At 34.9% G+C, this 26,855-nt stretch overlaps 6 protein-coding genes across 8 annotated transcripts; 1 reads left to right on the top strand and 5 right to left on the bottom strand.

Moving 5' to 3' along the window:
- Positions 1-457: 457 nt before the first annotated feature.
- Positions 458-2,943, bottom strand: LOC108206956 (uncharacterized protein At5g39865). 2 transcript variants are annotated; one of them, XM_017377411.2, is made up of 2 exons: positions 1,994-2,943; positions 458-821 (listed from the first exon to the last, which is right to left on the bottom strand). In XM_017377411.2, the coding sequence occupies exon 1, from the start codon at positions 2,941-2,943 to the stop codon at positions 2,008-2,010; it is 936 nt and encodes a 311-aa protein (XP_017232900.1). In that variant the 3' UTR covers positions 458-821; positions 1,994-2,007. The 2 variants fall into 2 exon arrangements, with proteins under 2 accessions (XP_017232900.1, XP_017232899.1); XM_017377410.2 differs by having other exon boundaries at positions 458-805.
- A 4,154-nt stretch (positions 2,944-7,097) lies between these two features.
- LOC108206873 (protein IQ-DOMAIN 17) lies at positions 7,098-9,860 on the top strand. Of its 2 annotated transcripts, none has more exons than XM_017377302.2 (5): positions 7,098-7,465; positions 7,578-7,859; positions 8,095-8,340; positions 8,612-8,749; positions 8,843-9,860. In XM_017377302.2, the coding sequence occupies exons 1-5, from the start codon at positions 7,337-7,339 to the stop codon at positions 9,614-9,616; spliced, it is 1,569 nt and encodes a 522-aa protein (XP_017232791.1). In that variant the 5' UTR covers positions 7,098-7,336; the 3' UTR covers positions 9,617-9,860. The 2 variants fall into 2 exon arrangements, with proteins under 2 accessions (XP_017232791.1, XP_017232790.1); XM_017377301.2 differs by having other exon boundaries at positions 7,100-7,465; positions 7,575-7,859.
- Positions 9,861-10,355: 495 nt separating this feature from the next.
- On the bottom strand, positions 10,356-11,820 carry LOC108206633 (protein BRANCHLESS TRICHOME). Its single transcript, XM_017377000.2, has one exon. The coding sequence runs from the start codon at positions 11,702-11,704 to the stop codon at positions 10,742-10,744; it is 963 nt and encodes a 320-aa protein (XP_017232489.1). The 5' UTR covers positions 11,705-11,820; the 3' UTR covers positions 10,356-10,741.
- A 1,857-nt stretch (positions 11,821-13,677) lies between these two features.
- LOC108206741 (endoglucanase 1) lies at positions 13,678-16,244 on the bottom strand. The gene is made up of 7 exons (XM_017377131.2): positions 15,915-16,244; positions 15,614-15,823; positions 14,973-15,173; positions 14,796-14,888; positions 14,559-14,720; positions 14,359-14,470; positions 13,678-14,258 (listed from the first exon to the last, which is right to left on the bottom strand). Exons 1-7 carry the CDS (start codon positions 16,170-16,172, stop codon positions 13,771-13,773), a joined length of 1,524 nt encoding a protein of 507 aa, XP_017232620.1. The 5' UTR covers positions 16,173-16,244; the 3' UTR covers positions 13,678-13,770.
- Positions 16,245-18,733: 2,489 nt separating this feature from the next.
- LOC108206753 (beta-carotene isomerase D27, chloroplastic) lies at positions 18,734-21,571 on the bottom strand. The gene is made up of 6 exons (XM_017377148.2): positions 21,002-21,571; positions 20,517-20,609; positions 20,029-20,090; positions 19,784-19,890; positions 19,478-19,573; positions 18,734-19,276 (listed from the first exon to the last, which is right to left on the bottom strand). Exons 1-6 carry the CDS (start codon positions 21,392-21,394, stop codon positions 19,227-19,229), a joined length of 801 nt encoding a protein of 266 aa, XP_017232637.1. The 5' UTR covers positions 21,395-21,571; the 3' UTR covers positions 18,734-19,226.
- Positions 21,572-22,514: 943 nt separating this feature from the next.
- Positions 22,515-26,717, bottom strand: LOC108206683 (uncharacterized). The gene is made up of 2 exons (XM_017377063.2): positions 26,558-26,717; positions 22,515-22,906 (listed from the first exon to the last, which is right to left on the bottom strand). The coding sequence occupies exons 1-2, from the start codon at positions 26,678-26,680 to the stop codon at positions 22,739-22,741; spliced, it is 291 nt and encodes a 96-aa protein (XP_017232552.1). The 5' UTR covers positions 26,681-26,717; the 3' UTR covers positions 22,515-22,738.
- Between the last annotated feature and the right edge of the window lie 138 nt (positions 26,718-26,855).

Genomic DNA, 26,855 nt, shown 5'->3' with positions numbered 1-26,855 from the left:
ATGAGTTCGATGAGGTCAAGGTAGCAATAATATATTCTGGAAGCTAAAATAAATCCAAAATCGAATTCTACAGGGCAATATCAAAGTGAACTAAAGCATACTTACAGTTACAGATGTGCTATAAGTTATCACTAAATCATCAAAACTTGAGATAAAGCCTAATATGTTATCACTGAATTATCAGAACTTGATATACTATATTCGATAAGGATGAAAATTCTGAATGACAGCTTTCATTACATAATTCTAGCCTGCAAACCAATTTGAAACTGATCACATATGGTCCAGCAGGGTAGTATAGATTATTTTTTCTGCTTCGTTTCAAAAATTGAATTGGTTATTCTGTAATAAGCGTTGTGTACCCAGGCAGAAAGCTCAGCTAAAAAAGAGGGGTAAGCTAAATACAAGAAAAAAAGTAATAATCGTATGAAGGACAATAATTTTTCAACTAGAAGAATTAAACCCCATAAGGAAATTATAGAACTACTGCACTTCTCATCTAATTAATGATTTTTAGATAGCTGCATACAGCTAAAGCGTCAAAGACTCAAAGCATTATGTAAATATGTAAACTAATATTATAGTAGAAAATTTAGGGAAGGTATTTAGGATTTACATAGATATGTCTTTGAACAAGCGAACCAGATGTTGAGGGGTGACGGGTGTCAGGAACAAAATGGCACAGAGCATCAAACCATTTACAATACAACTAGAACAGCTGATCTCAAGTACATCATTATTTGGCTTCTTGATGCCAACAACTTTAGCAGCTTGGAAAGTCTTGATTGAGTGTACATGATCATGACTGCAAAAAAGCATAACTGCATTCATTTTAGTTGTTCATAAATGAAGAAAATACAGCTCTGTACCAAATTTTATTCATCAACCCTGAGCAAAAACAATGCAGAACAATATTCACTTTGCCTCAATTTGTGACTGTTGCGGAAGTGTTACTGTTAAGATGTCAAAAAGGTAACACGGAAATTTTAATAGCTTAAAATGTGTGGCAAAAATCTGCTACATTGATTTTGTGAACTTCCTCATGAAAATTAGCATATAAACTCATAAAACTAAAAGTAATTAAGCACTCAATCCAAGATGAAAATTAGCATATGAACTCATAAAAAGTTAATTACATACTCAGTTTGCTTCATATAGGAGTATTAACAGCACATAGGAGTATTAACAGCACACTACAGTATACTAAGTTTGTGATATCTTATCATTTGAATATAAAAATTTAAGACACTGTGTTTTCTATAATCTAATAGGAGCAAAGGACCTGGAAGTGTTTGATATGTTTATAGACTATTTTGGGTACGGCTAAATTCAGTGTATTATCCTTAATTCAAGACCAATTTCTGTTATAGGACGAAAATGCCTTCCATATAATTTTGCTCTGGAAATGAACCAGTCAAAATACTAAAAATTGCTCAGTGACGATCACCTTGTGCTCCATTTCTACCAAGATCATATATGTGTGTTTGTTGAGTACTGGAGTGCAAATTTAATGCATTTCTTGCAGCAAGTCATAAGGTATTCTAATAAATAATAATAAGATCAACATGAACACGGTCTTTCCATATACCTGGAGTAATTTCAGCTGTATCAATCTTTATCAAATTCATTTCCATCAATTCTGTGAGTACAATATGAAACCTATGTGTAACGAATAGTTACTACTCTTGTGTGGCATTTACATCATCGAGATTTATCTAATCTGAATTAGAGTGATCATGTGTTTTATCTAGAAATAAGATTCAGAGAGCCACATCATACTGTCTATAATCATGATGCACACTGAGCATTAGAAACATCCCATAAGTTATCGTCTATGAAACAACTGTTGCCCTAATCTAATCAAACACCAAACTAGTACTTAGCATATAACAAAAGCATTGGAGCATACTGATTAATAAGTATATGTAAAATGGCATTCAAGTAGAAATAACTGAAGAAATGTATTTACATAGGCAAGTCTTAAGAAACGAACCTGATACAAAGGAGTCAGGTACAAATGGGGCATTGCACCAAACCATTCTCATTACAATCAGAACACCTGACCACAACTACATTATTATTCAATTGCTTTTTGAACCCAAGACCAACAACTTTAGCTTCATCATTCTCCTGATTAACTTGCTTAACCATCTTGCAACTCCCATTACACCGAAAACAAGGCAAGAACCTAACCCCACCACACATATCACAAACATACCCACATAACCTATTGTTCAATCTAGGCAACCCTTGAACCAATTCCGCAAACTTCCCTTCTTCAAGAATCCTCAACACTTCTTGAGCTCCACCGACATATCTCCCTTTTATAAAAACTTTCGGAGGCAAAGAATCCTCTTTCCCCTTCATAAGATCTCTTAGCTCCTCTTTAAACCCTCTATCCATTGAGATATCTCTCTCGCAAATACTAACCCCGTGTCCTTCAAATGCTGCCCTAACCGCATTACACTCCTCAAAAGTCTTCCTCACCCCTCTCAGGGTTGTCGTATAAACGACAACCCTACTACCCCCATTAGGCGGGCACAACTTTTCATAACAATTGTGCCCGCCTAATGAATCAGGGGTAGTTCTAACAACATTGTTAGAATTAGAATTCTCAAGATCTCTAAGCGGAACACGCTTAGAGGGTTGAGGAGGGGGAAGAGGAGAGATCCGAAAGCGAGAGCTACTACTAGTAGTTGTAACCTCATTCTCAATTAGGCCAGCCATGAGCTCCCAGGAATTAATAACTTCAGGTGAAGATGGTGGATCATCTTTCTTTGAAAGCACGGGACTGAGTGTGATTCGAGGAGGGGGCGTGGTGGTCGGATCAAGATTGAGAAGGCCATAGGTAGTGGAAGTGAGAGACACAATGTGGTGGCCAATCCCAATGGGGTTTAATTCATCGTTTTCATTGAGTAAATTTGTTGAAACGCAACCTCCCATTACAAATGGATATGTGAGGAGATTCAGGGAGAGGTGAACAAGAAAAGAATACAGAGAAACTGACAACTTATTTGAATAAAAGTACAACCAATGTATTGACTATATTTGTTTATTGAGTTGTGTAATAACTTTTCATTCAATTTTCGAATCTCTTGTCTGTTTGAATTTTTGGTTTTACCGCTCAAATTTTTTAAACACATTAATCTCTCTGTAAATTCTAAATTAGGATTTGTTATATCTCTATGGCTTTTTTATAAATATTTTATATTTCACTGAAAAATTAAATTCATATAAAATATGATAGGGATATACATTCTCATCGACATGGTCAAATTAAATCCGAAGCCGGACATTTTAAATTACATGTTTATTTTTTAAAATAAAAAATATTTCAACTTAGTTGTTCACTACAAGTTCCAATATAATGTTTTAAGATCAACTTTTTACCACATATTCATAAGATTTAATGATCTTTTGACCTTAACATTTGAAAGTGTACATCATTCAATCAATGTTTTAACGGGTACCTTTTAGGTTTTAATATATTGATTATATAAAATATTCCTCATATTTATCCAATGGGCAGGTAAAATTCACATTTCACATTAACGTAAAAATTACAAATCTGTTTTTAACTCCAAAAATGTAAAAAAACTCTATCATATCATTATTACCACTTAAAACACAAAAACAAGCTGCTACGAAAAGTATCTAGAATATGGGTGTAATCGAGCTGAGTCAAGTCGAGTCGAACACTGTCAAACTTGATTCGAGCTTGATTGAATTATCATTTTTTGCGGTGCGGCGATGCGCTTGCATGTGGTTTGGTGATAGGTTATACTCAATTCTACTCCCTCCATCTCAATTTAGATGGTCCTTTTGATAAAAAAAAATTATCTCAAAATTATTGAACCCCACTCTTTTCAATGCATATTTATCAACAATCTTCAATTCTTACCCTTGTTTATTTATCATTTCGAATGTACCATCAAGCTAATATTATAAAAAGTCAAGATAATAAATAAGGGTAGAAATGGAAAAAGATACAATCATTTAATATTTCTTAAGAGCATCTCCAACGGCGTTAGGTATAATCGTTGGCTAAATTGAACCTGTAAGACATTATGTAAAATTTGCTGAATCTGTAAGACATTGTACTTCAATGGTATTGGTTATATTGGTCGGCTATAATTTAAAAATAGAATGTTATTAATATTTTAGTTTGTTAAAATAGAATATATCAGTTTAATATGGTATTAAATGATGTGCAATCATCCTACAGATTTCTTACAGATATGTAGAGGTTCGACAAATATAGCCATTTATAGGAGGTTGGCTAAAATTATAGACAACAGGTTCATACGGTTGGAGTATGATTTTTTCAACATGTTGGCTAAATTTTTTATATTTAAAATGTCAACTTAATTTTTAGCTAAGAGGTTTGTATGGTGTGAAATGAAAAAAAAAAAAAAAACACTATCTAAGTCCGGATGAAAGGAGTATTTTTCTTTATTGGGCTTTGATTCGGAATCGGGGCCAATATGGCCTTCGGCGGGTTAAGGAGCCTGACTTGCAATTTGCAAGTTGCATCTCATACATCATTTTTATCAAATTTGTAAGTCTAACTTCTAACTTAAGAATTCTAACAAGAGAAGTTGAAAAATTCAACTTTTTTTTATTTATATTAGTTTTAAAAGACAACTCCTATTATTTTTTTGATATAATATTAATTTATATATTTAATAAATTCCTTATTATAAAATAATTATCCAACAAAATAAATTAAAAAAAATTTTCCATTTATAAATATTTTTTTTACTTAAAAGCAATACACAACCTTTTTTAAATTAAGTCAAATGACAAATATTACGCTAAATAATTTTTTGCAAATTTAAATTTAGTTTCTATTTATTAAAAAAAATAAAAAATTGATAATGAATAGTGTGAGGAGGAACCATGCCCATGCTGCATATGTGAAATTGTGAAGTGGATTTCAACAAACACACCGTCCCAACTCCCAACTCCCAAGCCCCCAACATGTTATTGTTTCAATAAATGTCGTTATGCTGCATCATCAAACACATGCATGCCTTAATATTCGGGATCCTTTAGCCTCATCATAAATATTTTTTTAATATAATTTAAACAAGAAGCAAAAATCAACAATAAAATTCAAATATGTTATTGAAACGAAATCAAGTGGCCGAGTTACAAATTTTTCACGGAAAGATGATTATAAATGGACATATACAAGTTAGTTAGATTTTTTTTAATATATTTGTGTACACAAAGCTGTCATTTTTTGTATTATTGTAGGTAAGCCACACATTTTTTTTTTTTGAATAAGCCACACATTTCAATTAGCTCTTTATGTAATTTTGTCATAATTTCAGTTAGCACTTTATGTAATTTCACCATGATTGGAATGCATTATTATTTATATATTTAGGCAATAAATATTATTTTGGAGTCAAAGGAAGTTTATAAAAATATCTAATCTATATATTTTTAGAATATAATATGTTTAGTAAAGTATAGTCCAAAAGAAGTACTAAATAAAAACAATTTCCAAATAATTAATGCTGGCAGGACTTGTAACAGTACTGGCTGCTAATGCTGCACTAAGCGCAGGAGATTTAAGACAAATTTGACTAGACCAAGTTTGGTCAAACATGAGTCTAACAAAAGTCCAAAGTTTCTGTTGATGCTAACAAGAAGAGCGTCAAACACAAAATATGCTCCAGAGTTGATACACATGATATGATAATACAGCTAAGCTGGAGCGTTACAACAAAACACTCATCTCAGACATACAATTATACAAATAATGTTGAGCCTGAGTTGATATAGTATAGTACATTAGTATTGCTGCCTCCTGAACACAACACGTGAAGGATGTAAAAGCTGCTCAGCATACTACTTATATTATATACGACCAAAACGGATTTTTTAGAAATATGTATCATAAATTAAAAAAATCAATCTATTTGAATATTTGTTTTTTACTTTGAATTGGAGATTTGATAGTAGCTTTTTAACTTTACAATTTTTTTTGATGTAACATATGATATAAATGAGACATAAATGAAACAAATTTATTTTGTTAATAATATAAGATTTAAAAAATTCTAAAATGATTTAGAAATTACACGAAATAAACGTTTCATACCAAATGTTGTGTTAATATAGGAGTATAATATTTACACTATTTTTGCATTGGTTCGAAATAGTTTGCATATCAAAAATTACGGTGGGAACTGCTCCTTATAAATTGTTCTTATTAAACATGAGACTGAGTGCTGACATAGTAACTCTCTCACAAAACTACCCACAATGTATATGTACTACCATGTATTCTGTTAACTTTGGATTCTGGTCTTGATGCACTCGTTTGTGTGTCCAATATTTTATTTGTACAATATTGAGCAAACGTTGTTTAACTCTATTTGCAGCTGTTCCTGGGACCAACTCCACTATTCCCCACAAGCACTCCAAATAAACAAAAGCAACTAAAGTTACTAGAGGATTTCTTTGATTTGCAAGACTTTGATACCTATGTCATGCACTCATGCTTATATTTTCATTAATGCGCTGCTTTCCTCCAAAATCATTTGACATGAAATTGGAGAATCGGCTGTGTTAGTGAGATGGTATCCAACTTTTAGAGCAAGTTCAACAGTGTCCTAACAAGTGTCCTGTAAATATAATAAAAAATAGTGTCCTAGCAATTTAGGACATTTTTTTGATACATGAACTCCAATAACATGTTTTATATGTGTGCCCTTATTATTAAACTAATAATTTATTTGAATTATAATTGGAGGGAAGTGTAAAAGTAAGAGGAGAGAAATGCATTGAAATGGTGGGAAGTTAATATTTTAATGAGAAAATTAGTTTAGGACATGTTTAGAAGTGCCCCAAAAATGAGGCACTTGTTGGATGTCCTAGTGGTTTAAGGCACCACTAGGACATTGTTGGAGTACATATTTCATCTATTTGCCTTATATTTTAACTTAGGAGACATTGTTGGACTTGACGCAACTAGTAACAAATTTTATGAATCTAGGCAGGGTTTCAAAGACAGACCCAAAGACTATGTTAATTTAACCAATCTACTTATCATTATAAGATGTCCGAAATGCTTGTTATTATAAGTTCTAAACTTGACTGTGACTAGCTATTTAGTGTGTCTGTACGGGTGTTGTTTTCTCTCTCTCTCTGCCTGATAATAACTAGTACTGCCCTTCTTTCTTTGTGTTTCCCACTCATTTCTCAAGTGTCCAAGCTGCATAGGTTTCTAACTTCTCCTCTTCTCTTGCCTTTCACCCCAAACTCCTTTTCTTTCCCTTTGTAACCAGTTCTTACCACTTACACATAACACATCACTCTCCCCATGGGGAAAAAAGGAGCTTCTTCATGGTTCTCTGCAGTCAAAAGAGCCTTCATGTCTCCAACCAAGGAGAATACCAAGAATTCCAAGAGAAGAGAGTCCGAGGAACCTAACCAAGAAGATGAACAAAAGGTTAGTTACCTTATTTCACTCTTGCCTTACCTACTAGTATTGCTTTGTTTTTATGTCTCAGTTGTACACCACACTTCATTATATGCTTAACATTTTTTTCCATCTGCAGAAGAAAGACAAGCGGAGATGGTTATTTCGAATACCTACTCAAAACGCTCAGCAAAGCCAAACCAAGACCGCAGCAATTAACATTCCACCAGCGAATCTCTCCTCATTCAATGCGGACCATAAGCATGCCATTGCAATTGCACTAGCACAAGCTCACGAAGCCAAAGCTGCCGCGGCATCCGTCCAGGCCCCCGTTGAATACATTACACTCACAAGGCCACCCTCGTATTCCCTTAAGCATCACTATGCTGCTATTATCATTCAAACAGCTTTCAGGCGATACCTGGTGAGTTATAATTTCTTTTTTAGTACCATAAATACTGTGTTCCATAAATTCATCAAAGTAAGATGTACGCAAACTTTACTTCTGCTCCCCCGAGAGACCCTCGGGTTTGATAGCGCAATAAGAATAATGAAACACACACAAAAGGTCAAATGAGGCAATAGCAGTGATAACTAACCGTTAAAGTTAAGGGAGAATTTAAGATTATTGTTTCTTACTGGTTTTAATGGTTGAAAAGGCAAGAAAAGCTCGACGTGCGCTTCAGGGAATTGTTATGCTTCAAGCATTGATTAGAGGACAGAACGTTCGTAAACAAGCAAAGATGACACTGAGATGTATGACGGCTCTTCTTCGAGTCCAGGCTCGGGTTCGTGATCACAGAGCAAGGCATTCACATGATGCAGGCAGAAATTCTATGTTTGCCGAGACAAACAGCTTGTGGGAGTCTGGATATCTACAAGATATCCGAGCAAGGAAGTCCCAAGTAAGTACTTTACAAATTACAAGTTAAGTGCTACGTATCCCAAATTATGTCCCGTAATTTTTTCTCCAAATAATGAGCTAGAGAGAAGACTAATTTTAATTGGATAGTTAATATGCATATAGGAGATTACATTATTATTAGTGTGGGTGGAACCAATCATACATTGCCAATTAGATTTGGGAAAAAAATTTGGAACACTTTTTGGGTACCTAGCATTTTCCTTATTATAATCTACACATCACAAATTATTGAATTACTTGGTATATTTCAGTCTAGAGAAGGAAGTAGCATAGTGGATAGCTGGGATGAAAGACCACATACAGTTCAAGAGCTTGAAGCTATATTGCATAGCAGAAAGGAAGCTGCTTTTATGCGTGACACTTCTATGTCTAGTTCTTTCTCTCAACAGGTACTTGAGCCCTTTGAGTTGATGCATAGGAACTTAAATCTTGTCTTAAATGTTAATATACTTGCACATTGCCTGACTATGAAGTTCTGGCAGTCTAGAAGGAACACGAGTATTGATGAGAAAGACGCGGGGGACAGAACAAAATGGCTCGAACAATGGATGGCAAAAAAGCAATGGGAGCTTAACAACAGAGCTTCCGCAGAAAGAAGAGAAGCCACAAGGACTACAGAAGTTGACACATGCAGGGCTTATTCTTACTCAGCTTCAAATGGACTCCAAGCCCAGTATATGGATCAATATCAAAGGCAGCCAAGCTCATGTCCCGTGGCTTCACCGCGCTATAGGGAGCCTTACAGTCCCTCTCATCATCTGCCTGTCACTCCTTCATCTAAAACCAAGTCATTGCAGGTGCGTTCAGCAAGCCCTCATCGCACAAAAGAGGACAGGAGGTACTCCACAGCAAATACCCCGAATTTATATTTCACGCCTCGTGCCAGTTTTGGTGCAGCTAGATACAGCACTTGTGGAAATGATGGTCCAGTTAGTGCTCCAGTGCCCAATTATATGGCTGCCACTGAGTCAGCAAAAGCACGAGCCCGATCACTTAGTGCACCAAGGCAGAGTCGCCCATCAACACCAGAAAGGGATCAACGAGGGGCAGCCAAGAAACGGCTATCATATCCAGTTGTTGATCCATGTATAAATGCTGGCATTGGAACAAGTTATAGTCAAAACTTAAGAAGTCCGAGTTTCAAAAGCGTTCAAGCTGGATACGTTGGAATGGGGCAGCAATCATGTTATACAGACAGCACTGGTGGAGAGATTTCCCCATGTTCAACTACTGACCTGAGAAGGTGGTTCAGATGAAGCTTACTGACTGTAGTAATTAGCATGTCGAAGTTAGTGATTTTGAAAGGGGTGAACCTAGTTTCACATTGCCTTAATTTTGCACTTAGGACTTATAGGTAGATGATATTTTGTTGTGCAAAGTGATAGTAGAGGCATTTGTGGGATGAATTGAGGTTTTGTATGTGGAATGTTTTTCTGCCTAAAACTCTTTTGACATGTTTCATGGCCTCTTCAAGTCGAAACTATACTTTTATTTGTTACAGTTTTGTGTTTTGTTAAGCCCTGATTTCATTAATAAAGATCCTCGGATATACACAAGCAATAGTATATAAGGCCCCAGGATAAAAACTTTTATAGCTACCCAAAAAAGATTATAATACCTACAGCTACAAGGGACTAAAGGAAGGATTTAAACAAGGACAAGGGAGTTCAGAACTTTTCTATTGGATTACCACATGACATCGTCGAGTATTTTAAAAATCACGGGAACCTTGGAGGCGTACTTCTCAGCTCTGCTCTTCAGATGTCAATAAGCTCGATCCCCTTCAGGTGCATGCCCATCTGGATGATATTGGTTGATTTTCATCGACGAGTTGAAGAAACAGTCCTGGGATAGGCTTCAGCACGTACGCTCATGGATACATTTAAAAAGGCATCTAAGATCGAACATATATAACTAGTATATATGGGAAGTTTTATACATGTTCTGTTCTGTGTGTGAGAATTAAGAACTGGATTGATAAAAGTTGATTGTATATAGTAGTAACCTCCTCAAATCTGTTAAAATTATCAGAAAAAAATAATTACATAAGTGAATTCAGTACTAGCCACATTTCAACAGAGCAAGTTTGGTTACAATGCAACACTTGACGTTTATAGACTCACTGATCTCCAAAGCAAACAAAAATAATGAAAAAGAAAAGGAATTGCACGTAAATCCTATCGTAGAAACTCAACACTTACAAACTCAACAATCTATACCTACCACTGCAACAAATTTCTGGGCAGTGATGACTGATGATCATATCTAAGCAACAGTTATTAGCGATAGAGGCCATCTTTAGCAACCTAGCTTGCTTTACAAAGAAAACACACATTATAAGGAGCTTTCCAACAATGAAATATCCAGTTTGATTCAATATGTCAACTCATAATTAGGTTGTTGGATCGGATTATACTCTTCTGCTTAAGTAGTATCATGAGCTGAGACTTCTGGCACTCCAGCTTTGTCCCAATTTGCCTACTCTTGGATCCAATTGCTCGAACCACTTTAGGAAATTCAACAAAACCTCTGATCCCTCGTTTGATATGTGGATTCTCTGCCTCCCCGCTTGAAGCTCCTCGTTGCACCCATTGCACCGCCTCACTCCCCCCTGGCTTATCATAATCACAACCGAGAGCATCTCTAGCAGTGCATTGACTAGTCGATTCTCCATAAAAAGTGTGAGTCACTTCAGTTATCTGATGCACATCTTCTTCTGCATACATTGGTGGACTCCTAGAAGGAGACTTTGTTTGTAGTCTCTTGATAGCTTCTAACTCAAGAAGTTTCTCTTCCAAAATGAACTTAGCATCAGCTAGTTTCATTTGCACCCTCTCTTCTCTCAAAACCTCAGCAACACGTAGCATCTTCCTCTCCTCCTGCAATTCCAGCTTAGCGCGACTAATCTCTTCTTTATTCAACGCCATCTCCTTACATACCTCAGAACAAACTCTCTCAGCTTCTTCTCTTCCTTTCTTCATCTCACACAGTTCCTTCACCAGCTTTTTATTGATTGACTCCACTTTCTTACGAGCCTTGCGCTCACGCTCCACATTAGCCTTAAGTTCCATGATCTGGGCTCGAGCAACATCAAGCTCGGATTCCATGAATGGTTTTATGAAGGTGAGATCCCAGAATGCAGAAGCAATTTTACGCGTTGAGATAGGGAGGTTTATACGATGACTATTGGGAGGCTTTTGAGTATGCGCTTCTATTTGTTCTTTCGGATGCTTATGTTGCTCAAGTTTAGAACTATAATAAGGGTTCTCGTACAATTTCCAGGTTGGGCTAGTGGAAAGCTCATCACTCGAACTTTCTTTGCTTCTGATCATCATCATTATCATCAAACTCTCCACTATTAGCCTTTCATTCTCAATATATGCTTTTATATCAATCTAATAAGACTTTTCTTGAGTGACTATGGAGCAAGCTTGGAATTTTGCATTCGCTTTTTCTTTTTCTTTATCTTTTCAGTTTCGTGTAGGTCCGATTATTATTTGCTGTCGTCCCAAGTGCTTGTAGATTGTAAAGGTTAAATGCAGCATGTGAACCATTTAATTCTCCGTGTATTATTTATTATCTGCGGTAAATGATAGAGGTAGCCTGTGATGAGTCTCTGTTTCTCTTAATCTGCGACTGCTGCAGCTAATAAAAAGCTTAAGATATCAGTAATCCTTAAGTAGCTATAGTTCGAGAGGGTAAGATGCACGCAACCTAGTTATAACAAGGCTAAAATCGACTTGAGACGGAACAGGTATGTAGAAGAGTAAACTAAGATGTGACAGACTAGCAACCTCTTTTGATGTTTTCAATCCCAATGTGAATCAGTCATTTTAGAAACATATAACCAGAGAGGATGACTCAAACTTAACATCATCTTTTTAGAACATTGTGGGCTCTGAGACCATTATACAAGAGTTTCTTTTATGTAATAATGCAATACAACTTTCTTTTATGTAATCATGAACATATTATTTAAAATTCACAAGGCTCTCACATACCAAGGTTTACTCATCTTCTCAATATAGAGGTTCTTTTAAGTTCGAAAAACAAGTAGACATTTGTCTGTCACGCCATACTGTAAACCTAAAATGATAATCTTCTAGCAATTAGACAATTAAGAAGTAATTATGATCTATCCTTCTAGCATTAAGAAAATTAAGATGTTATTAAATTAACTATATTATCTGTCATTTCGAAACCATATCCAGCTCAGAGTGCCTGTTCCTGGAGAAGACACCATAGGATATAGTTTACGATTTTCACATGTATGGTCTCTTATAAGCTACTTTTCCTGTCCCCACTGAGTTGAGGGCTTGCTCGTCACATCATTACTAACGCTAATCGCCAAGGCTATTACAATTGCATGCGCAATTTTCTAAATAACAAGATAAGATAAGATATTAACGAACAGTACAGCACTTATATGAGTAAATGTAAGGTCAGTCATCCGGTGATTAATTCTGTATACAATGCCTGTAAAACAGATAGATTGGACCATCAAAATGGACCACAGGTTCAAACATGGCCAGTCCTGCAATAATAATGGGTTCTGGGAAACAAAGAAGTAAAGAACTGACCAGCATTAGTCATTGCTCAACATATTTGCAACAAAAACCGAAATGCAGCTCTGGAAGCTGGTAGATCCATCAATCAAAGCCGCAACCTCAAGCAGCACCGACTACACGATATCAATCCGGTTTAGTATAATTAGTTACTCTGCAGATGAAATTTATAAAATTCACGTTCTGGATAAACTTACAACCTTTAATAACATCGTGTAATATGAAAAAGCAGAAATCATATGATGCATATTCTAAAGTTGCATACCTACAACTTTATAATAAAATCATACATATCAACAAACAACCTAACTAATGGATCACCAACATTGCCATTATAGAATGTTACTAATACCTGATAGCCTGGTGCATATCATGTTAATCATGATTCAAGTGAATGTTAGAGGTAATATTATACCAGACCAAAACAGATTTCTCAAATTCTGTCAAGGGCTTATAATTTTAATAGATGGCTACTGTTTTTACCGGAATTTAACTGATCAATTATAAAGATAGTCGAGTTTAACAGACAGAGGGCTTAGTCCTTACCAATGCAAAAGACTCTGTCAGCATTAGTAAGGGGATAAATTTATACATATATGAACTGATCTTTTAGGATATGGCTCTTGAAAAACAGAGCTGGACATTTCGAGCAAACCTCTTGAAAAATAAATTTTTTGTGGTATATAAAGAATTATTTGCAGACAAGAGTACTTGTAATCAACGTGTTGACTTAGATACTGCAGGAATACAAATTTATTTAAGAATAATAATTTATATTATGTTGCAAATCCTGCTACACAAGAGGACAATATCTTTACAATCTTCTGATAATTTGCTAACAAAAGTTAAGTTGTTGATGAAAAATAAGCAAGAGCTCCAACAAAGGGAGCGTTGATATATGTTGCAGGCTCACTCTGTTGATAATTATTTCGATCATCATTGAAGTTGTCATTATTATCAGGACCGCCAACAATAGCACCAACATGGATATTTTGATTTGGGGAGGAAGAGTAGAAGTACTGGAATCCATCACCGCAAGAAATGTGACCAGGCTTTGCGTATACTGATGGTAAGGAAGATCCCCTGTGGTGGACTTTCTGTGGATAATTATTTCCAAATCCAACCATGTACGACTTTTTTTGTGGATTATTGCCTAGTATGTAATCAACCTGCTGCTTTGCCAATGCGCGGAGCTTGTCTGCTGCAAATGTTGCTGATCCACAATGGGCAACACCGTGGCTTGTATCCAGATACTTGGCATATGTCAAAAGAAGTAAAGACGAGGCTGTAACATATTGAAGATTGCTCCCTTGCCCTTTGTATAGAAGTCCCCCTGAAAGCCAGATGGATATTATGAGCTCTGTATTACTAAACGTTCATAGATATATGGTCATAGTAGCAAATAATAAGAAATTAATGTGAAAGTAGCTCACCTGGGGTATACTGGGCCTGGAAATTAGGCGATCCTGGAATCAAAGAACAGATATAATTGTCGGAGTGTGTTTTGTATAGCTCTAGGCCTTCTATTCCTGTCTCTAGAAAATTCTGCGTGATAGCCAAGAAAATAAATTATTCACAAGGTTTGTTCTGAGCTTAGAGATTTAATAGAAAAACTTTGTTGCTTAAACAATACCTTTGAAAGAAGAATCTTGGTTCCAGGTCGCTTGTCATCCCAACTGAACGAATAATCATCATCATCAGCACCTTCAACATGTCCGTTGTACTGAATGTAACTCAAATATGTTGGATTCTGTGTAGCTTGATAAATCCATGATGCTCCCCATAATAGCTCATCCTATTTGAAAACCAAAAATAGATCAATAACTTTATTTGACAGTCAATTGTAAAAAAGTTACTAGTTGATCTTTACTTGAAATCCAGAGTATGAGCAGTAAAATGGACAGACTACTGAACTCAGTGAGCCACTATACGATCCCCTATATTTGTCTGCAAATTGAAAGACCTGCATGTAAAAAGAATGCAACTCTGTCATGACGATCAGATAAGAAAACTTCAAATATCAAGTGTGGTTTTGAAGAGAAATTACCTTTATGGCAGTCTGAAGTAATTTTTCTGAATACGAAGGATCAGATTGTTTAAACACTATCGATGAGGCTGCCAATGCAGCAGCTGTTTCTGCAGCAACATCAGATCCTGGATTACTAGAAGACACCTTATAAACATCTCGTGATGTATCCATGTCCTCAGGTCTCTCCCAACACGAGTGATCATGATAAGGATTACCCACCTGTTCATATTTTTAGTAAAGTCTAAAATTAATAAACTCTTCAGCTTCAAAATGAATGAAGCTATTCACCTATTGGATACATGCTGATGTTGATGTTTTCTAAATTAACTGTAGTTAAACTAAAAAGCCCAAAACTTCATTAGTGTAAATGATCCGTGTCATTAGTTGAAATACATGCTGAAAAGTAAAAATTTCTGACCCCCAACTTGATTTTCAATGCAATTACACAATTGACAAGTCATGACTTGATTAACCCGCATATTATCCAAAATGACACTACATTAAGTTTTGGCACTACACAATTGAAAAGTCATGACTTGATAGAACCGTTTTACGAAGACCACCAGAAACCCAAAATTGTTACGATGACATGAGATTTTTTGATGCTCAAGTCTAACCAGGTAAAAATATAATAATTTGAAGTATGAGTTAGCTCTTACTTGAACATAGAGTGTATCAGGAGTCGCAGTAGCTGCTTTCAAAAGATAGTCCGAGCCCCAACGGACCGCAGCTCTAGCATTTTCGAGTTGATTCTGCATGGAGCTCCCAAACTCTATTACACTCCAAGCCAACAACGTTGTTGTAAAGGCCATTGGCAAACCAAACTTCAGATTATCACCAGCATCATAATATCCTCCAACAAGGTTCACCTTCAAAAGATTCACAGCCAAATGAAAATACCATACAATAGTGTGCAAAAATATACTATGCATGGGTAGTTAGTGTGTGTTTTTATATTACATTAGCAGCAGAACCATCAGACAATCCTGAATCAGCCCGCCATTTTACGCGCTGGTTTGGAGGCAGTTTCCCTGACCTCTGGCCTTCGAAGAACAACAATGATTTTTCGAGAGCACTAGAATAATCTTGAGGACTGAAGCCAGATTTTTCCTGGGCACTAGAAAAATAATAATCTTGTGGAGTGAAGGCAGATGAAAAGGCCAATGAATACAAGAGCATGGAAAACATGATTAGAGGACAAAGATGCAAAGTGGCCATTCTTTTTCAAATGTTAATGTGAAGTAGATTATTGCAATGGCTAGTAGGAGGCTCAAATGGTGATAGTATTACTTTGGTGGCATTGCGGAATTTATAGAAGGGATGAGGTGAATCACGGGTGTTGGAGATGCACCAAATCACATACGTTCACATTTTTTCCCTAAAATTGTGCACATTGCTTGAATTAGTGAATTTTAATTATTTTGTTTCCATATACAATTCACCTGCTTAAATTAATCATTTGAAAAAGTACAATCTACTTGTATCCGTTTGGGGTTTTAATAGACTATTTTGTATTCATGAAATTCGAGAATATTCGTTTGAGATTGTTTAAAATTCATTAAAATTTTGGAATATTCAATTGAGATTTTATATCATGCTACAAAATCTGGTGGTATTTAATCGGAAATTTAAATTATGTTTTTAAATCCGATGGTATTCAATTGAGATTGCTTAAAATCCATTAAAATCTGATGGTATTCAAATGTTAAAATCCATTTAAACCACACTTTTAAACAAAATCTTAGCGATTATAAAAAATGAAATATTATCACAATAAATAGTAATGTAATTTTTTTGAAAGTACAACTAAACTAATTTAACGAACACTATATTTAAATTGTAGTAAAACACATAAGGGGTACGTAATATGAATCACAGACACCAAACCATGGCTACTCAATTTCCTCTTGCAATTGTTCATTACATGAATTTTTTTGAGAACACACATTACATGAATTATATACATGATAAAGTGAGACACGTTAAATGTGTTTCGATTTCACATGTTTAAATTATTTTACTTAGTAATGCCTTACCTTTTGGTTTTAGCAATATTTTATATTTAATACATGGTAGTCTGTATATGACTAACGTTTTACTATTAAATAATGAGATTTTCACTTATAAAAAAGTAAAAAAAAGAAACAATGATATCACCTATTAGTTTAGCGAATGAGCTATACTAACCGCATTTTGATATTGAGGAAAAAAACATAAAAAAGATTGCAAAAAAAAAAAGTTTACGCTTTTCTATTTATTAATTAAAGAGACACATAATATTAAAAAAATAAAGGAAGCTTTGCTAAAGTAGAATTTTGGTTATATTTATTGTCTATCTGTACAAGTTGAATAAATGAGTGATTAAAGTTACAACCGAATTAGTTTAATTAGTTTGTGGTGGTAACAAAGAATGAGCTTCACGGGATCAACGACCCAAACTAGTTGCTCTGTTGGAAGTTTAATTACTCAGCCAATGGGTTCTGTTATATCTGTTATACCATCACATGCAGAGTCAAACAAATGCAAGAAATAAAACTAATATTCTTAGTTATTTTCTTCGAAGAATGAACGCTGGCGTAATTAGAGGATGTGATTAGTAATTAGATGATGTGATTAGCTCACGAGTTTAATTATGCACCAATTTGTCATAAACGGAGATGACAAATTTGGAGGCGACTTTGAATAATTTGGAAATCCTAAATTCTTCTTATTAATATATAGATTATATTAACCGAATGTGATGAAGATTTTCTAAACTTTATGTGCATGGATTGAGTGTTTTCAAAGACATTCCAAATTAGTTGCTTTTTTGAAAATGGAAACAAATTTTGTTGGACTTGGAACAAAACTTTGGCAGACAATCACCCAATTGTTTGATAGTTCTGTTATGCAACATCACGGTTTGGCGCCTCTAAATTTTTAGCATTGACGTTCCAACAGTGAAAAGATTTTTCTGTATTATGATATAAATGTACACGTATAAATAGTTTTTACCTGTAATTACTATTTTTTACTTTAGAAGCTGTTCAGTCACTGGATTCATGTCATTCATAGTTTGTTGAAAGCTTTAAGAAACAATCGACTTCTTTATCCTGTAATTTTTGGCAATTTTTTTTCATCGGCAGATTGTGTTTTAATTTACTACGGATTGGTTATGAATTATGAATCAACTCCAAGATTACTGACAAGTTATAATCAGTTCCATTTAAGTTAAGATTTGAGTAGTATAGATCAAATTTATTAAATGTCTGGATTTCATTTTTATAAACTATTGTTGAGTATTGGTAGATAACCCGAATTTTGTCCCAATTTTTCTCTGCTAAATCACACGATAATCACGAGTCTTGTTATTACTAATTGTGAGTAAAACCAATTATATATAGCCACCTAAGATTTGAAGAAAAAAAACTAAACACAATTGGATAGCTCAAGTGGTTAGGGTTTATCCTCTGCTATAAACCATATTTGTAAAAAAAAAAAAAAAAAAAATTTGAGTGCTTAACATTTCCCTGAACGAGGGTTGTTGAGAGCCGCTGACAAATGCCAAAAGACGGAATACAGATCCCAAGATTTTGGTGTAGATGCCAAATTTTATTAAAAACTATAATATGTTTGAATCCGAATTATGTCTCGATTTTTTTTTCAAATGACGTGGTTGAGTGATTTATGTGAGATGTTTTCGAACCAATCAATACATTTTCACAAGTTGTGAATAATTTTTTGGGCATTTAGCATTTTTTTTGAAAGAACTTAAAACAAAGAGAGACAGAATATAGATATTGATATCGAATAATGTTGATCTTTTAAGACTAGCTAGAGTCATTTCGAACAATTTCTTGAGTCTTTCCTTACAGGACTTCGGACATTGGACACAAACACATTCTCTGGTAAGTCTCTGGAATTATCGTTCTTCTGACTACCAATAGCTGTGTTGTTTACGTTTGTACAACATTCATTCCATAAATCAAGCAGCAAAAATGGCTCACATATATGCAGATAGTCTGCTTCTTTACGGTATAATAACGTAACGTACATGTATTATGTATTGTACCAAGCGTATACATACCAGCAACAGTTTCTGGCCTCGGGGCCTCGCCTCAGGGGTTGTTCAAGTGAACAAGGAACAACATTTTGTGCAACTCTGTTGATCAAGCTCTATTGTCAAGCTGTGTAATTGACAGGTCCTCTTGCCAGTTGCATATTAACTTTTACCGTATGATGTGTAATAGGTTTTTACAGCTCGGATGACTGTCGTCGAACAAGAGGTTCTTCTTAACCTTGTAATTTTGGACAGACAGGGGAGTTGACATTCGCAACTGGACCTGCAATATCTTGTCATAGTTAATCACAGATATTTCCAAAAATATTTTGTTGAGTAAACCGATCAACAATTACGACAAACTGAATTCACATGTACCAAAGACCTTCTGGTCGTGAGGTATCGTTCTCACTTCCCATACAGAGCCTTGTCGAAGGCAAAATGGGTGCAAGTGTGTGCTCAATTTTTTAAATAAAAAACTCACATATATCAGCGAAACATGGTTGTTGGGCCACTGGATCCTCTTCAAATGGAGGCGGGACTTGGCCATACACCATCTCGCAGCTCATATCTTCAAAATCTGCACACAGGATTGTTGTTAGACTTCCTATAGGGATTGAGCTTTATTGTTCATTAAGTTTGTTATGTGTTTTTTGTGCACTGTGTTTTTTGTTTTTGGGCTTGTAATTATGTTTTCAATCAATGATTATGTAACAGATAAAGATGCACGATATCTTTTCCAGTAATATCAGCCACTGACAAACAATAGAAAAGCATGGCGGGTTCTTACTTGGTATCATAGTTAAAGGAAGCCCAAATTCGTTGGTGAAGAAATCTTGAGTCGGAATCTTGCACATGTTCACACACTGTCCTACACATCCGCTATTTTCCAAGTATCTTCATAGATAGATGTCAAATTTCAATAATCAGTCTTCGGAAGCTTGTATCAGACATAAAAGGCATAGCAACATTTTGCTAAGACTCATTCATGGTCGAACTTACAAATCTAAAAGCATTTGCTAAAGACTAAAGTACCTGCATTTCTTTATAAGCACTCCGCTTCTTTGCTTCATCCCATTAATCTCAACTTCTACAACCTAATATATTATCTCTATTAGCAGCGAGGCCAAGCATTATACGATACAAAAGGAAAAAACTGCTACAATTCAAAGTACAAGAAATTCCAGTGATTTGGCAATTTAGGTATTTCCATGCTGTTCTTTAAATTCATCAGCTTGACTATCATATCAGTGGAGGAGTGAAAAACTAAGTTATAAAGAAGCAAGTTTTTACTTCTAATGTCTATTGGACCATCCCGAATCTCCTAAACAGATATATGGATTACAGAGATACCTTATTTATATCAGAAATCTCTACACCCTTAAATTCCTTGATCCCACTTACGATAAAGAAAAGAACATAAGGTTCATGCTTCAGCCAGTATAGGCCTGTAATTTTCGAGTGTAATACTACATTGCTGAAAGTGTATTCAAGTATTGTAGGTGAGATATCAAAGAGCTTACCTCAGACGGCCCAACTAGCCAGTGGAAAAAAGGTACAGTCAGAGCAGCATTGAACTCCTCAGCCCATCTGGTTGGCGGGAACAATTTTCTGAACTGCAAACAACCGAGCAAAAGAATGTCTATATGATAAGCTCGATCTCTTAATGGCTTAAATTAAAAGATTTCAAACTGATTTACTAAAGACAAATATCCATAAATCAATTGCAGCAGACATCTGATCTGTGAAATCGATAAATGTAGTGCAGTCAATTCAGTAATGGACTTTGATAGTCGAAATCACACAAATCTTTGTATGGTTTAGCAATGAAATCAGACGGGACTTCTTATTTTCACAGCAGATTTCATAATGTTTCATAATTCATACTTTTCTACGCTTTGGCTAGCACAACATTCAACAAAAAGGTAAAAGAAGTACATACCGATATTAAGTTTTTACGAAGCATAAATCCTAATTGAAATGAGAATATAGTGAATAGAAACACCACCTGAGCAGGGGCACCAGGAGGAAGCATGGACAAGAGCACTTCCCTGACCACTTCTTGCTGCTGCATACGGTTTCTTCCCTGCATTACTCTTCTCGAAACATCGACAAAACTATCATAATCATAATCGAAAAAACCCTTTTCCTTCTTGTCTAACTGCTCTTTATTCACTGCCGCAAACTTCTCCATCTTCCTAGCAAAAAGTGTCATGAACGCCTTCTCAAAAAACCCATCATTGTACTTGGTCTTCTGTCCCATTGGCGCTGGCTGTCCCGATGGCTCAGCTATTCCACACCTGATTCTCACATTACCTCCACTTCTGCTACTCCGTCGATGGCCTTTATCAAGGCCTCTTTTTATAGGAAATTGTACAGCTTGAATGCTTGAAACCGCCATGAATAAAAACTATTCAAACTGATAACCAACTACTATAAAATTATTTAAACCGTGTTTACTTCAGCTAGACAAGAAGGAAGATGCATGCTGATTCTAAGATAAATATTAAGAGGGAAACGATCAAAGAAAACCCGAGTTACTAAATAGAAAGTTGTCAAATTTCCTGGGTTAAACGATGGCCATAAAAGCAAACCATATCCAAGAGCTTTATAGGTTGTCATTCTAGATCATATATATTGTAAAATTACTTTAATAACCTAATATTTGAAACTCAGTTCCATTTTTCTTGAACCACAATGTGGCAACAAGTGTATTCTGTATTGACTATCGAGGGCAAACAGGGGCGTCCGGGAGCATTAGATGGAACTGAGGTGAAAAACATGCCACGCCTGGGCCTATGTTAGGCCACCATTCCCCGTTCTTTATTAACACAACTGGTTCAGAACATACGAATCTTATTAAGATACTGCATGCGTATGTCAAGAACCAGTACACTTTTATTAAATACCATATAGTATATTTCACACTTTATATCAGAAACTTAAAATATTACTAGATAATTTCTTTGTTCACATCAGATGAAAAAAAATCACTGCTTCATTTATTTTATAAATATTAAAGTAAATTAATATGCCAGTATTGCTTCTTCTGATCTTCTCATAAACAGGCAGTAATGTTTCTACTTAACACACAGGGTAAATGTACAGATACTTAACATCAAAACTAAAGTGAAGCATTTAGAGAGCACAACTCTGATGGCCACAAAAAATGCTACTCCCTCCGTCCCCCTCAATTGTTTACATTGAAGGGGGACACGGAGACCAAGATAATGTATGAAAAATGAGTAAAGTTAGATGAAAAGTGGGTAAAGTGGTGGGACTTATCAATATTTAATAATAGATTTGAGATAGTGGAGGAATGTAGTGGGTGTAATAGTAGTTTTTATTGTTAAATATGAGATAGTGGGGGAAGATAGTGGGTGTAATGATGGAAAAACTTACTATTTATGGTAACGTAAAGAAATGAGAGGGACATCCCAAAATAGTAACAGTAAAGAAATGAGAGGGACGGAGGGAGTACATATTTAAGCGGCTTATAACACATGCTGTCAGGCTCAGAGTAGTATATTAAAGTATCATTATGCAGCTGAAACAGGGTACAAAATACAGATGACCCTTTCTTATATTTTGAGTTAAGAGTAACATTATGCTGCTGAGGCTGGGTACAAAATTCACAAACTTCTAACTAGCGAGTTTCGTTATAAGCAGACTCCAGAACACGTGAAAATTCTGCACTTACGGAATGCAATTACACATTTTTGGCAAATATGGTAGCTTAAAAATACTACTCTGCAGCTTCAGCTTGATTTGTAGCCTCAACCTGATTTGTAGCCTCAACCTGATTTGTAGCCTGTACCTCTTTGGCAGCGTCAGCCTGTTTTGTAGCCTCCGCTTCCTTCAACTTTTCCAATGCAGATATACGTGCATTCAAGGAGTCATGCAGGCTGTTCACCTGATATAAAAGCAAAACACAAGGTTCAGCTTGTTTTAATTTTAATTTAATAGGTTAACCTCAGCTGCTTCTAAGTTAGTAAATTTCGATTACCAAGGAAAATCAAAACTATAATCTTTTGGATCTTAATCATCTACTGTATTAGGCAGTAAAATTATTTCAAGTGTAAGACGACATGCTAATTGCTAAAACACATCTTATATCAATACAAAGCTTATATCCCGTACAATAAAAATTACTTAAATAGTTTAGATTTAAGATGTATATAAATAGCTATATAATATCAACTGTACTATTTAAAAAAAAGTATTTTTCTATTATATATTTGATTGTCAAGTATCATCCTCTTGACCTTTCTTATTACACATGTATTGTTCTTTCTACTTGCATTAACCGAAACATGTGTATTTCTCAAGTTTCGAACCGTCACGTTAACAAAAACATGGTATATATCAAACTTTTTTGGTAGTTGCTAATGTCAATAAAAATTTGAATCTGGACCAATTATCAGGGCCATTTGGAGTAGCTTAAAAAAAAGGCTTATTGCTTATAAGTGAGAAGTTATTTATAAGTGAAAAGTGACTTTTAATTTATGTGTCTGGATAATTTTTTTGGTATTTACAACTTATCAGGTATAAAAATATAATTTATAACAATAAAATATTATAAATTATCTTTTAGAGTCGTCCTATACATTTTTGTAAAATAAAATTTCAAAAATGAAAATAAGTCACTAAAAAAGATAGGTTTTTAACTTCTCAGATTCTGACTTAAAAGTCAGAAGTTGACTTATAATTTTTTTACACAAACGGTACGAATAATCTGATTCAGATTTACATGACAAGAAGCTGAAAAGAGAAGCTTAGCTAAACAGGCCCAATATTTTTACAATCCGGACCAAGTAATAGAAGTAAATTTATCTGACTCTATGTTTTTGGCAGTACAGCGACGACCCAAAGTCTCTCTTAGGCCTATTGTATGAAGAATACAATTTAACCCACAAAGAGCAATTAACTATAAACCTTAGCATCTCAAAATGGCATAAAAATTCTTACTTCTGCAAACATTTAATCAGAGACGCATTGCTGGAGTATGTTAGCTGCAATAATTCCAATTAAGACCATATTATGTCAGACTATCAGAGACACACTGTGTAACACCTATAAGCTCAAACTATTAGGTCATTCTAAGTCATGGAAATGGGATTGATATCTCCTCTCATGCGTGTAGGCATTAGTATCCATACACTCACCAAGAAAATGGATCAGCAAATCAATTTGCAACAAAAACGATCATGGTCCACAAAATTCGGGGCATGCTATTAGTTAGGAGGAACCAGCATACCTCATACTCTTACCGATCTATACTCAACAATAATGCATAACTTTACTCTGTGAATCACTAGCCATCAACCCCTTGTGTCACATAAAGGTATACAAGGATAAACTCCTTGCATTGCTGTATATCTGAGCAGAACTTTGTAACATCAGTTCCATTATGCTCTGTTCGGTTGGAAGGAATGGACTATGGTTGGAATTGAATGACATTTGTACTATATCATGGACATTTATTCATAGATTCATTTATTGCTAAACTCCATTTATACATTTTTAAACTAATGCTCAATCCCATCTATTTACTAATAAAGCTTATTTCAGCTAATCATATCCTTAACAAAATTCATAATATATTTGCACTTCTTATCTCCACACTTCTTTCGTGTTTCTTTTTCACCACTTAACATCCTTCACTCTCTATTTATTTACTTTTATCTCTCATCATATTCTTTCTAACCAAACAGAGGGTAATCGTAATAGTGTCTACAGTATCAGAACTGATTAAGGAATTAACAATGCGTTAGCTAGGAATTGGGATGATATCACAATCTAGCAGAACACATATTTTCCAAAACTAGAACTAGTGAATCAACAAAATACCTTGGTGCAAAGTATATTACTTATCTTGGTGGAACTTTACTCTCTTTGCAACTCTTTTTAGTAGCGGAATGCTGCAAACGCCACCAAAAGACACCACTACATCCAATACTCTTTCCAATTATTACTTGACCGTTAAAACTAATGAATAGCTTACTCTGTCAAGCATTCTGCATGTAACCATTATGTTATATGAAGGAATATGGGTATAAAGTTGGACCACAGGTGTATATATGTGCTGACTTTTGTAATATCACTAGCTTTTGGATATATTGGCTATAAGGAATGGAATAGGAATGGCATTTGTACTGTTTCTTGGACATTTAATCATAAGCCACATACATTCATTCTTCATCTCCGATCCAGCATATCTTCAAACTAGAGCTCAGTCCCATGAATTACAAATGCAAGCTTATTCTTTCTTTAAATTCTCATCCATTACAAAATTAGTTGATAAAACTTGCATTTATTTTCTACACACGTCTTCCATGCTTCTATTTCACCTCTGTTTTTTTTCAAATATCAACCCCATTCATCTCAATTAAACAGAGCACTATAGGTGCGCATATTAAAAACCCCACTTACAGCACCAAAACTGATTAGGTATTATTTATGCGCTAGCTGGTATGCTTCTTCATTTTAGCTAAGAACATATCAGTATTACAATCAAAACTATTGAAAACCAATTCAACAAAATGAAAAATCCATGATAAAAACATGGCTTACTATTAGTTCGCGCAGTCAAACATAATATGCTCATCTAAGATTTTAAAGTATCATTTCTGTTAATTTAAAAGCTATATAATTATCTAAAACAGGACATAAATATATATTGCCACCTTTATTCTGAGTGTCCCATGCAATCCACTCAGCTGTCAACTGTCAACTTAAGTGCTGTGATTAATATATAGGATAGAAACATATATATATATATATATATATATATATATATATATATATATATATATATATATATATATATATATATATATATGAGAGACTTGCAGTACTTGTCATTCTCTATGGAAGTGACCTAGAGAGAAACCTTGCCTAGTGATTGAAAAACAAGTAACATACTTCTTAAGCTCTTTTAAACAAAGTCTACTCAACCTCATACAAGTCAATCTTGGTTTGAAATCAATAGTAGATAAGCTTACTTTCATTAATCATATGCATTGTTTTGTCAGCGCCATTTGAGCTTCGGCTTACTTATTGGCTAAAAACTATCTTTAGCTTTAAAATCACAACCCTCCTATAGAGTCAGTCAAAGTCCACCTAATGATCAATCATACAGCATTGTCCTAATCTTATTTCCAATTACTTCAAAAACCAAGCTCGAGTCCCTTAAACGTAAAAGCTCACCTAAACTCATGTCAGACAAAACCCACCAATTTCGCTAAATTACACAAAACTTAAATCCTTTGAACTCGTTCTCGGGTTCTCAAGCAAAATCACACATACCAAATTCATTATCAGCTAAATGTATACATCGTACAAATCAATAATAAACATTCACTTAGCAATTAGTCCCATAGTAAGCATAGATATGTTCCAATCACATCGACATTTCAAATTTAAGGGGTTCTCGAAAACCACCCAAAAAAAAAAATCAAGAACCAGCAGAATTTCTAATCACTTCACTATCCTAAAATCATTTCAGGTCAAATTGAAGAATCAAGAAAGATTAACAGACATATTAAAAAAAGAGGAAAAATACCTTGTGGGAAATGGATTGATGGGCAGCGGTGTAATCATTGTTAAGAGTATAAAGTCCGGCCACCGAAGCCACCGCCGCTCCGGCGAAAAATGATGCCAATCTTACCCTTAGAACGTACCCCATTTTTCTTTTTCTTTTGTTCTTAGAAATTGAAATAAAATCAAAGGTCGTCAAAAGTTTATTTGAGTTGAAATGTAATTGGGCCTTGGATGGTTTTTAGTGACGCGGGCTTAGCTTGTGATGGGCCATTATGTTGTCCCGGTATATTTGGGCCATTCCATTTGATTTTTTCCGTTCC

This window comes from Daucus carota, chromosome 2, assembly GCF_001625215.2.
Source record: "Daucus carota subsp. sativus chromosome 2, DH1 v3.0, whole genome shotgun sequence".
NCBI lineage: Eukaryota > Viridiplantae > Streptophyta > Magnoliopsida > Apiales > Apiaceae > Daucus > Daucus carota.
Note: the sequence above shows the minus strand (reverse complement) of the source record. Positions and strands in the feature narration are given on the sequence as shown.

What these genes read in the sequence shown, in the direction of transcription:
- LOC108206956 (XM_017377411.2), bottom strand. Translation starts at nt 2,943, where the DNA reads ATGGGAGGTTGCGTTTCAACAAATTTACTCAATGAAAACGATGAATTA.
- LOC108206873 (XM_017377301.2), top strand. Translation starts at nt 7,337, where the DNA reads ATGGGGAAAAAAGGAGCTTCTTCATGGTTCTCTGCAGTCAAAAGAGCC. An exon ending in ACCAAGAAGATGAACAAAAG is followed by an intron (nt 7,466 to 7,574) that starts GTTAGTTACCTT and finishes TTCCATCTGCAG; the next exon opens with AAGAAAGACAAGCGGAGATG. An exon ending in CAGCTTTCAGGCGATACCTG is followed by an intron (nt 7,860 to 8,094) that starts GTGAGTTATAAT and finishes ATGGTTGAAAAG; the next exon opens with GCAAGAAAAGCTCGACGTGC.
- LOC108206633 (XM_017377000.2), bottom strand. Translation starts at nt 11,704, where the DNA reads ATGATAATGATGATGATCAGAAGCAAAGAAAGTTCGAGTGATGAGCTT.
- LOC108206741 (XM_017377131.2), bottom strand. Translation starts at nt 16,172, where the DNA reads ATGGCCACTTTGCATCTTTGTCCTCTAATCATGTTTTCCATGCTCTTG. An exon ending in CTGATGGTTCTGCTGCTAAT is followed by an intron (nt 15,824 to 15,914) that starts GTAATATAAAAA and finishes AATCTTTTGAAG; the next exon opens with GTGAACCTTGTTGGAGGATA. An exon ending in CTGATACACTCTATGTTCAA is followed by an intron (nt 15,174 to 15,613) that starts GTAAGAGCTAAC and finishes AAATATGAACAG; the next exon opens with GTGGGTAATCCTTATCATGA.
- LOC108206753 (XM_017377148.2), bottom strand. Translation starts at nt 21,394, where the DNA reads ATGGCGGTTTCAAGCATTCAAGCTGTACAATTTCCTATAAAAAGAGGC. An exon ending in GTGCTTATAAAGAAATGCAG is followed by an intron (nt 19,891 to 20,028) that starts GTACTTTAGTCT and finishes CTATCTATGAAG; the next exon opens with ATACTTGGAAAATAGCGGAT. An exon ending in ACCATGTTTCGCTGATATAT is followed by an intron (nt 19,277 to 19,477) that starts GTGAGTTTTTTA and finishes AAGATATTGCAG; the next exon opens with GTCCAGTTGCGAATGTCAAC.
- LOC108206683 (XM_017377063.2), bottom strand. Translation starts at nt 26,680, where the DNA reads ATGGGGTACGTTCTAAGGGTAAGATTGGCATCATTTTTCGCCGGAGCG. An exon ending in ATCAATCCATTTCCCACAAG is followed by an intron (nt 22,907 to 26,557) that starts GTATTTTTCCTC and finishes CTTTTATATCAG; the next exon opens with GTGAACAGCCTGCATGACTC.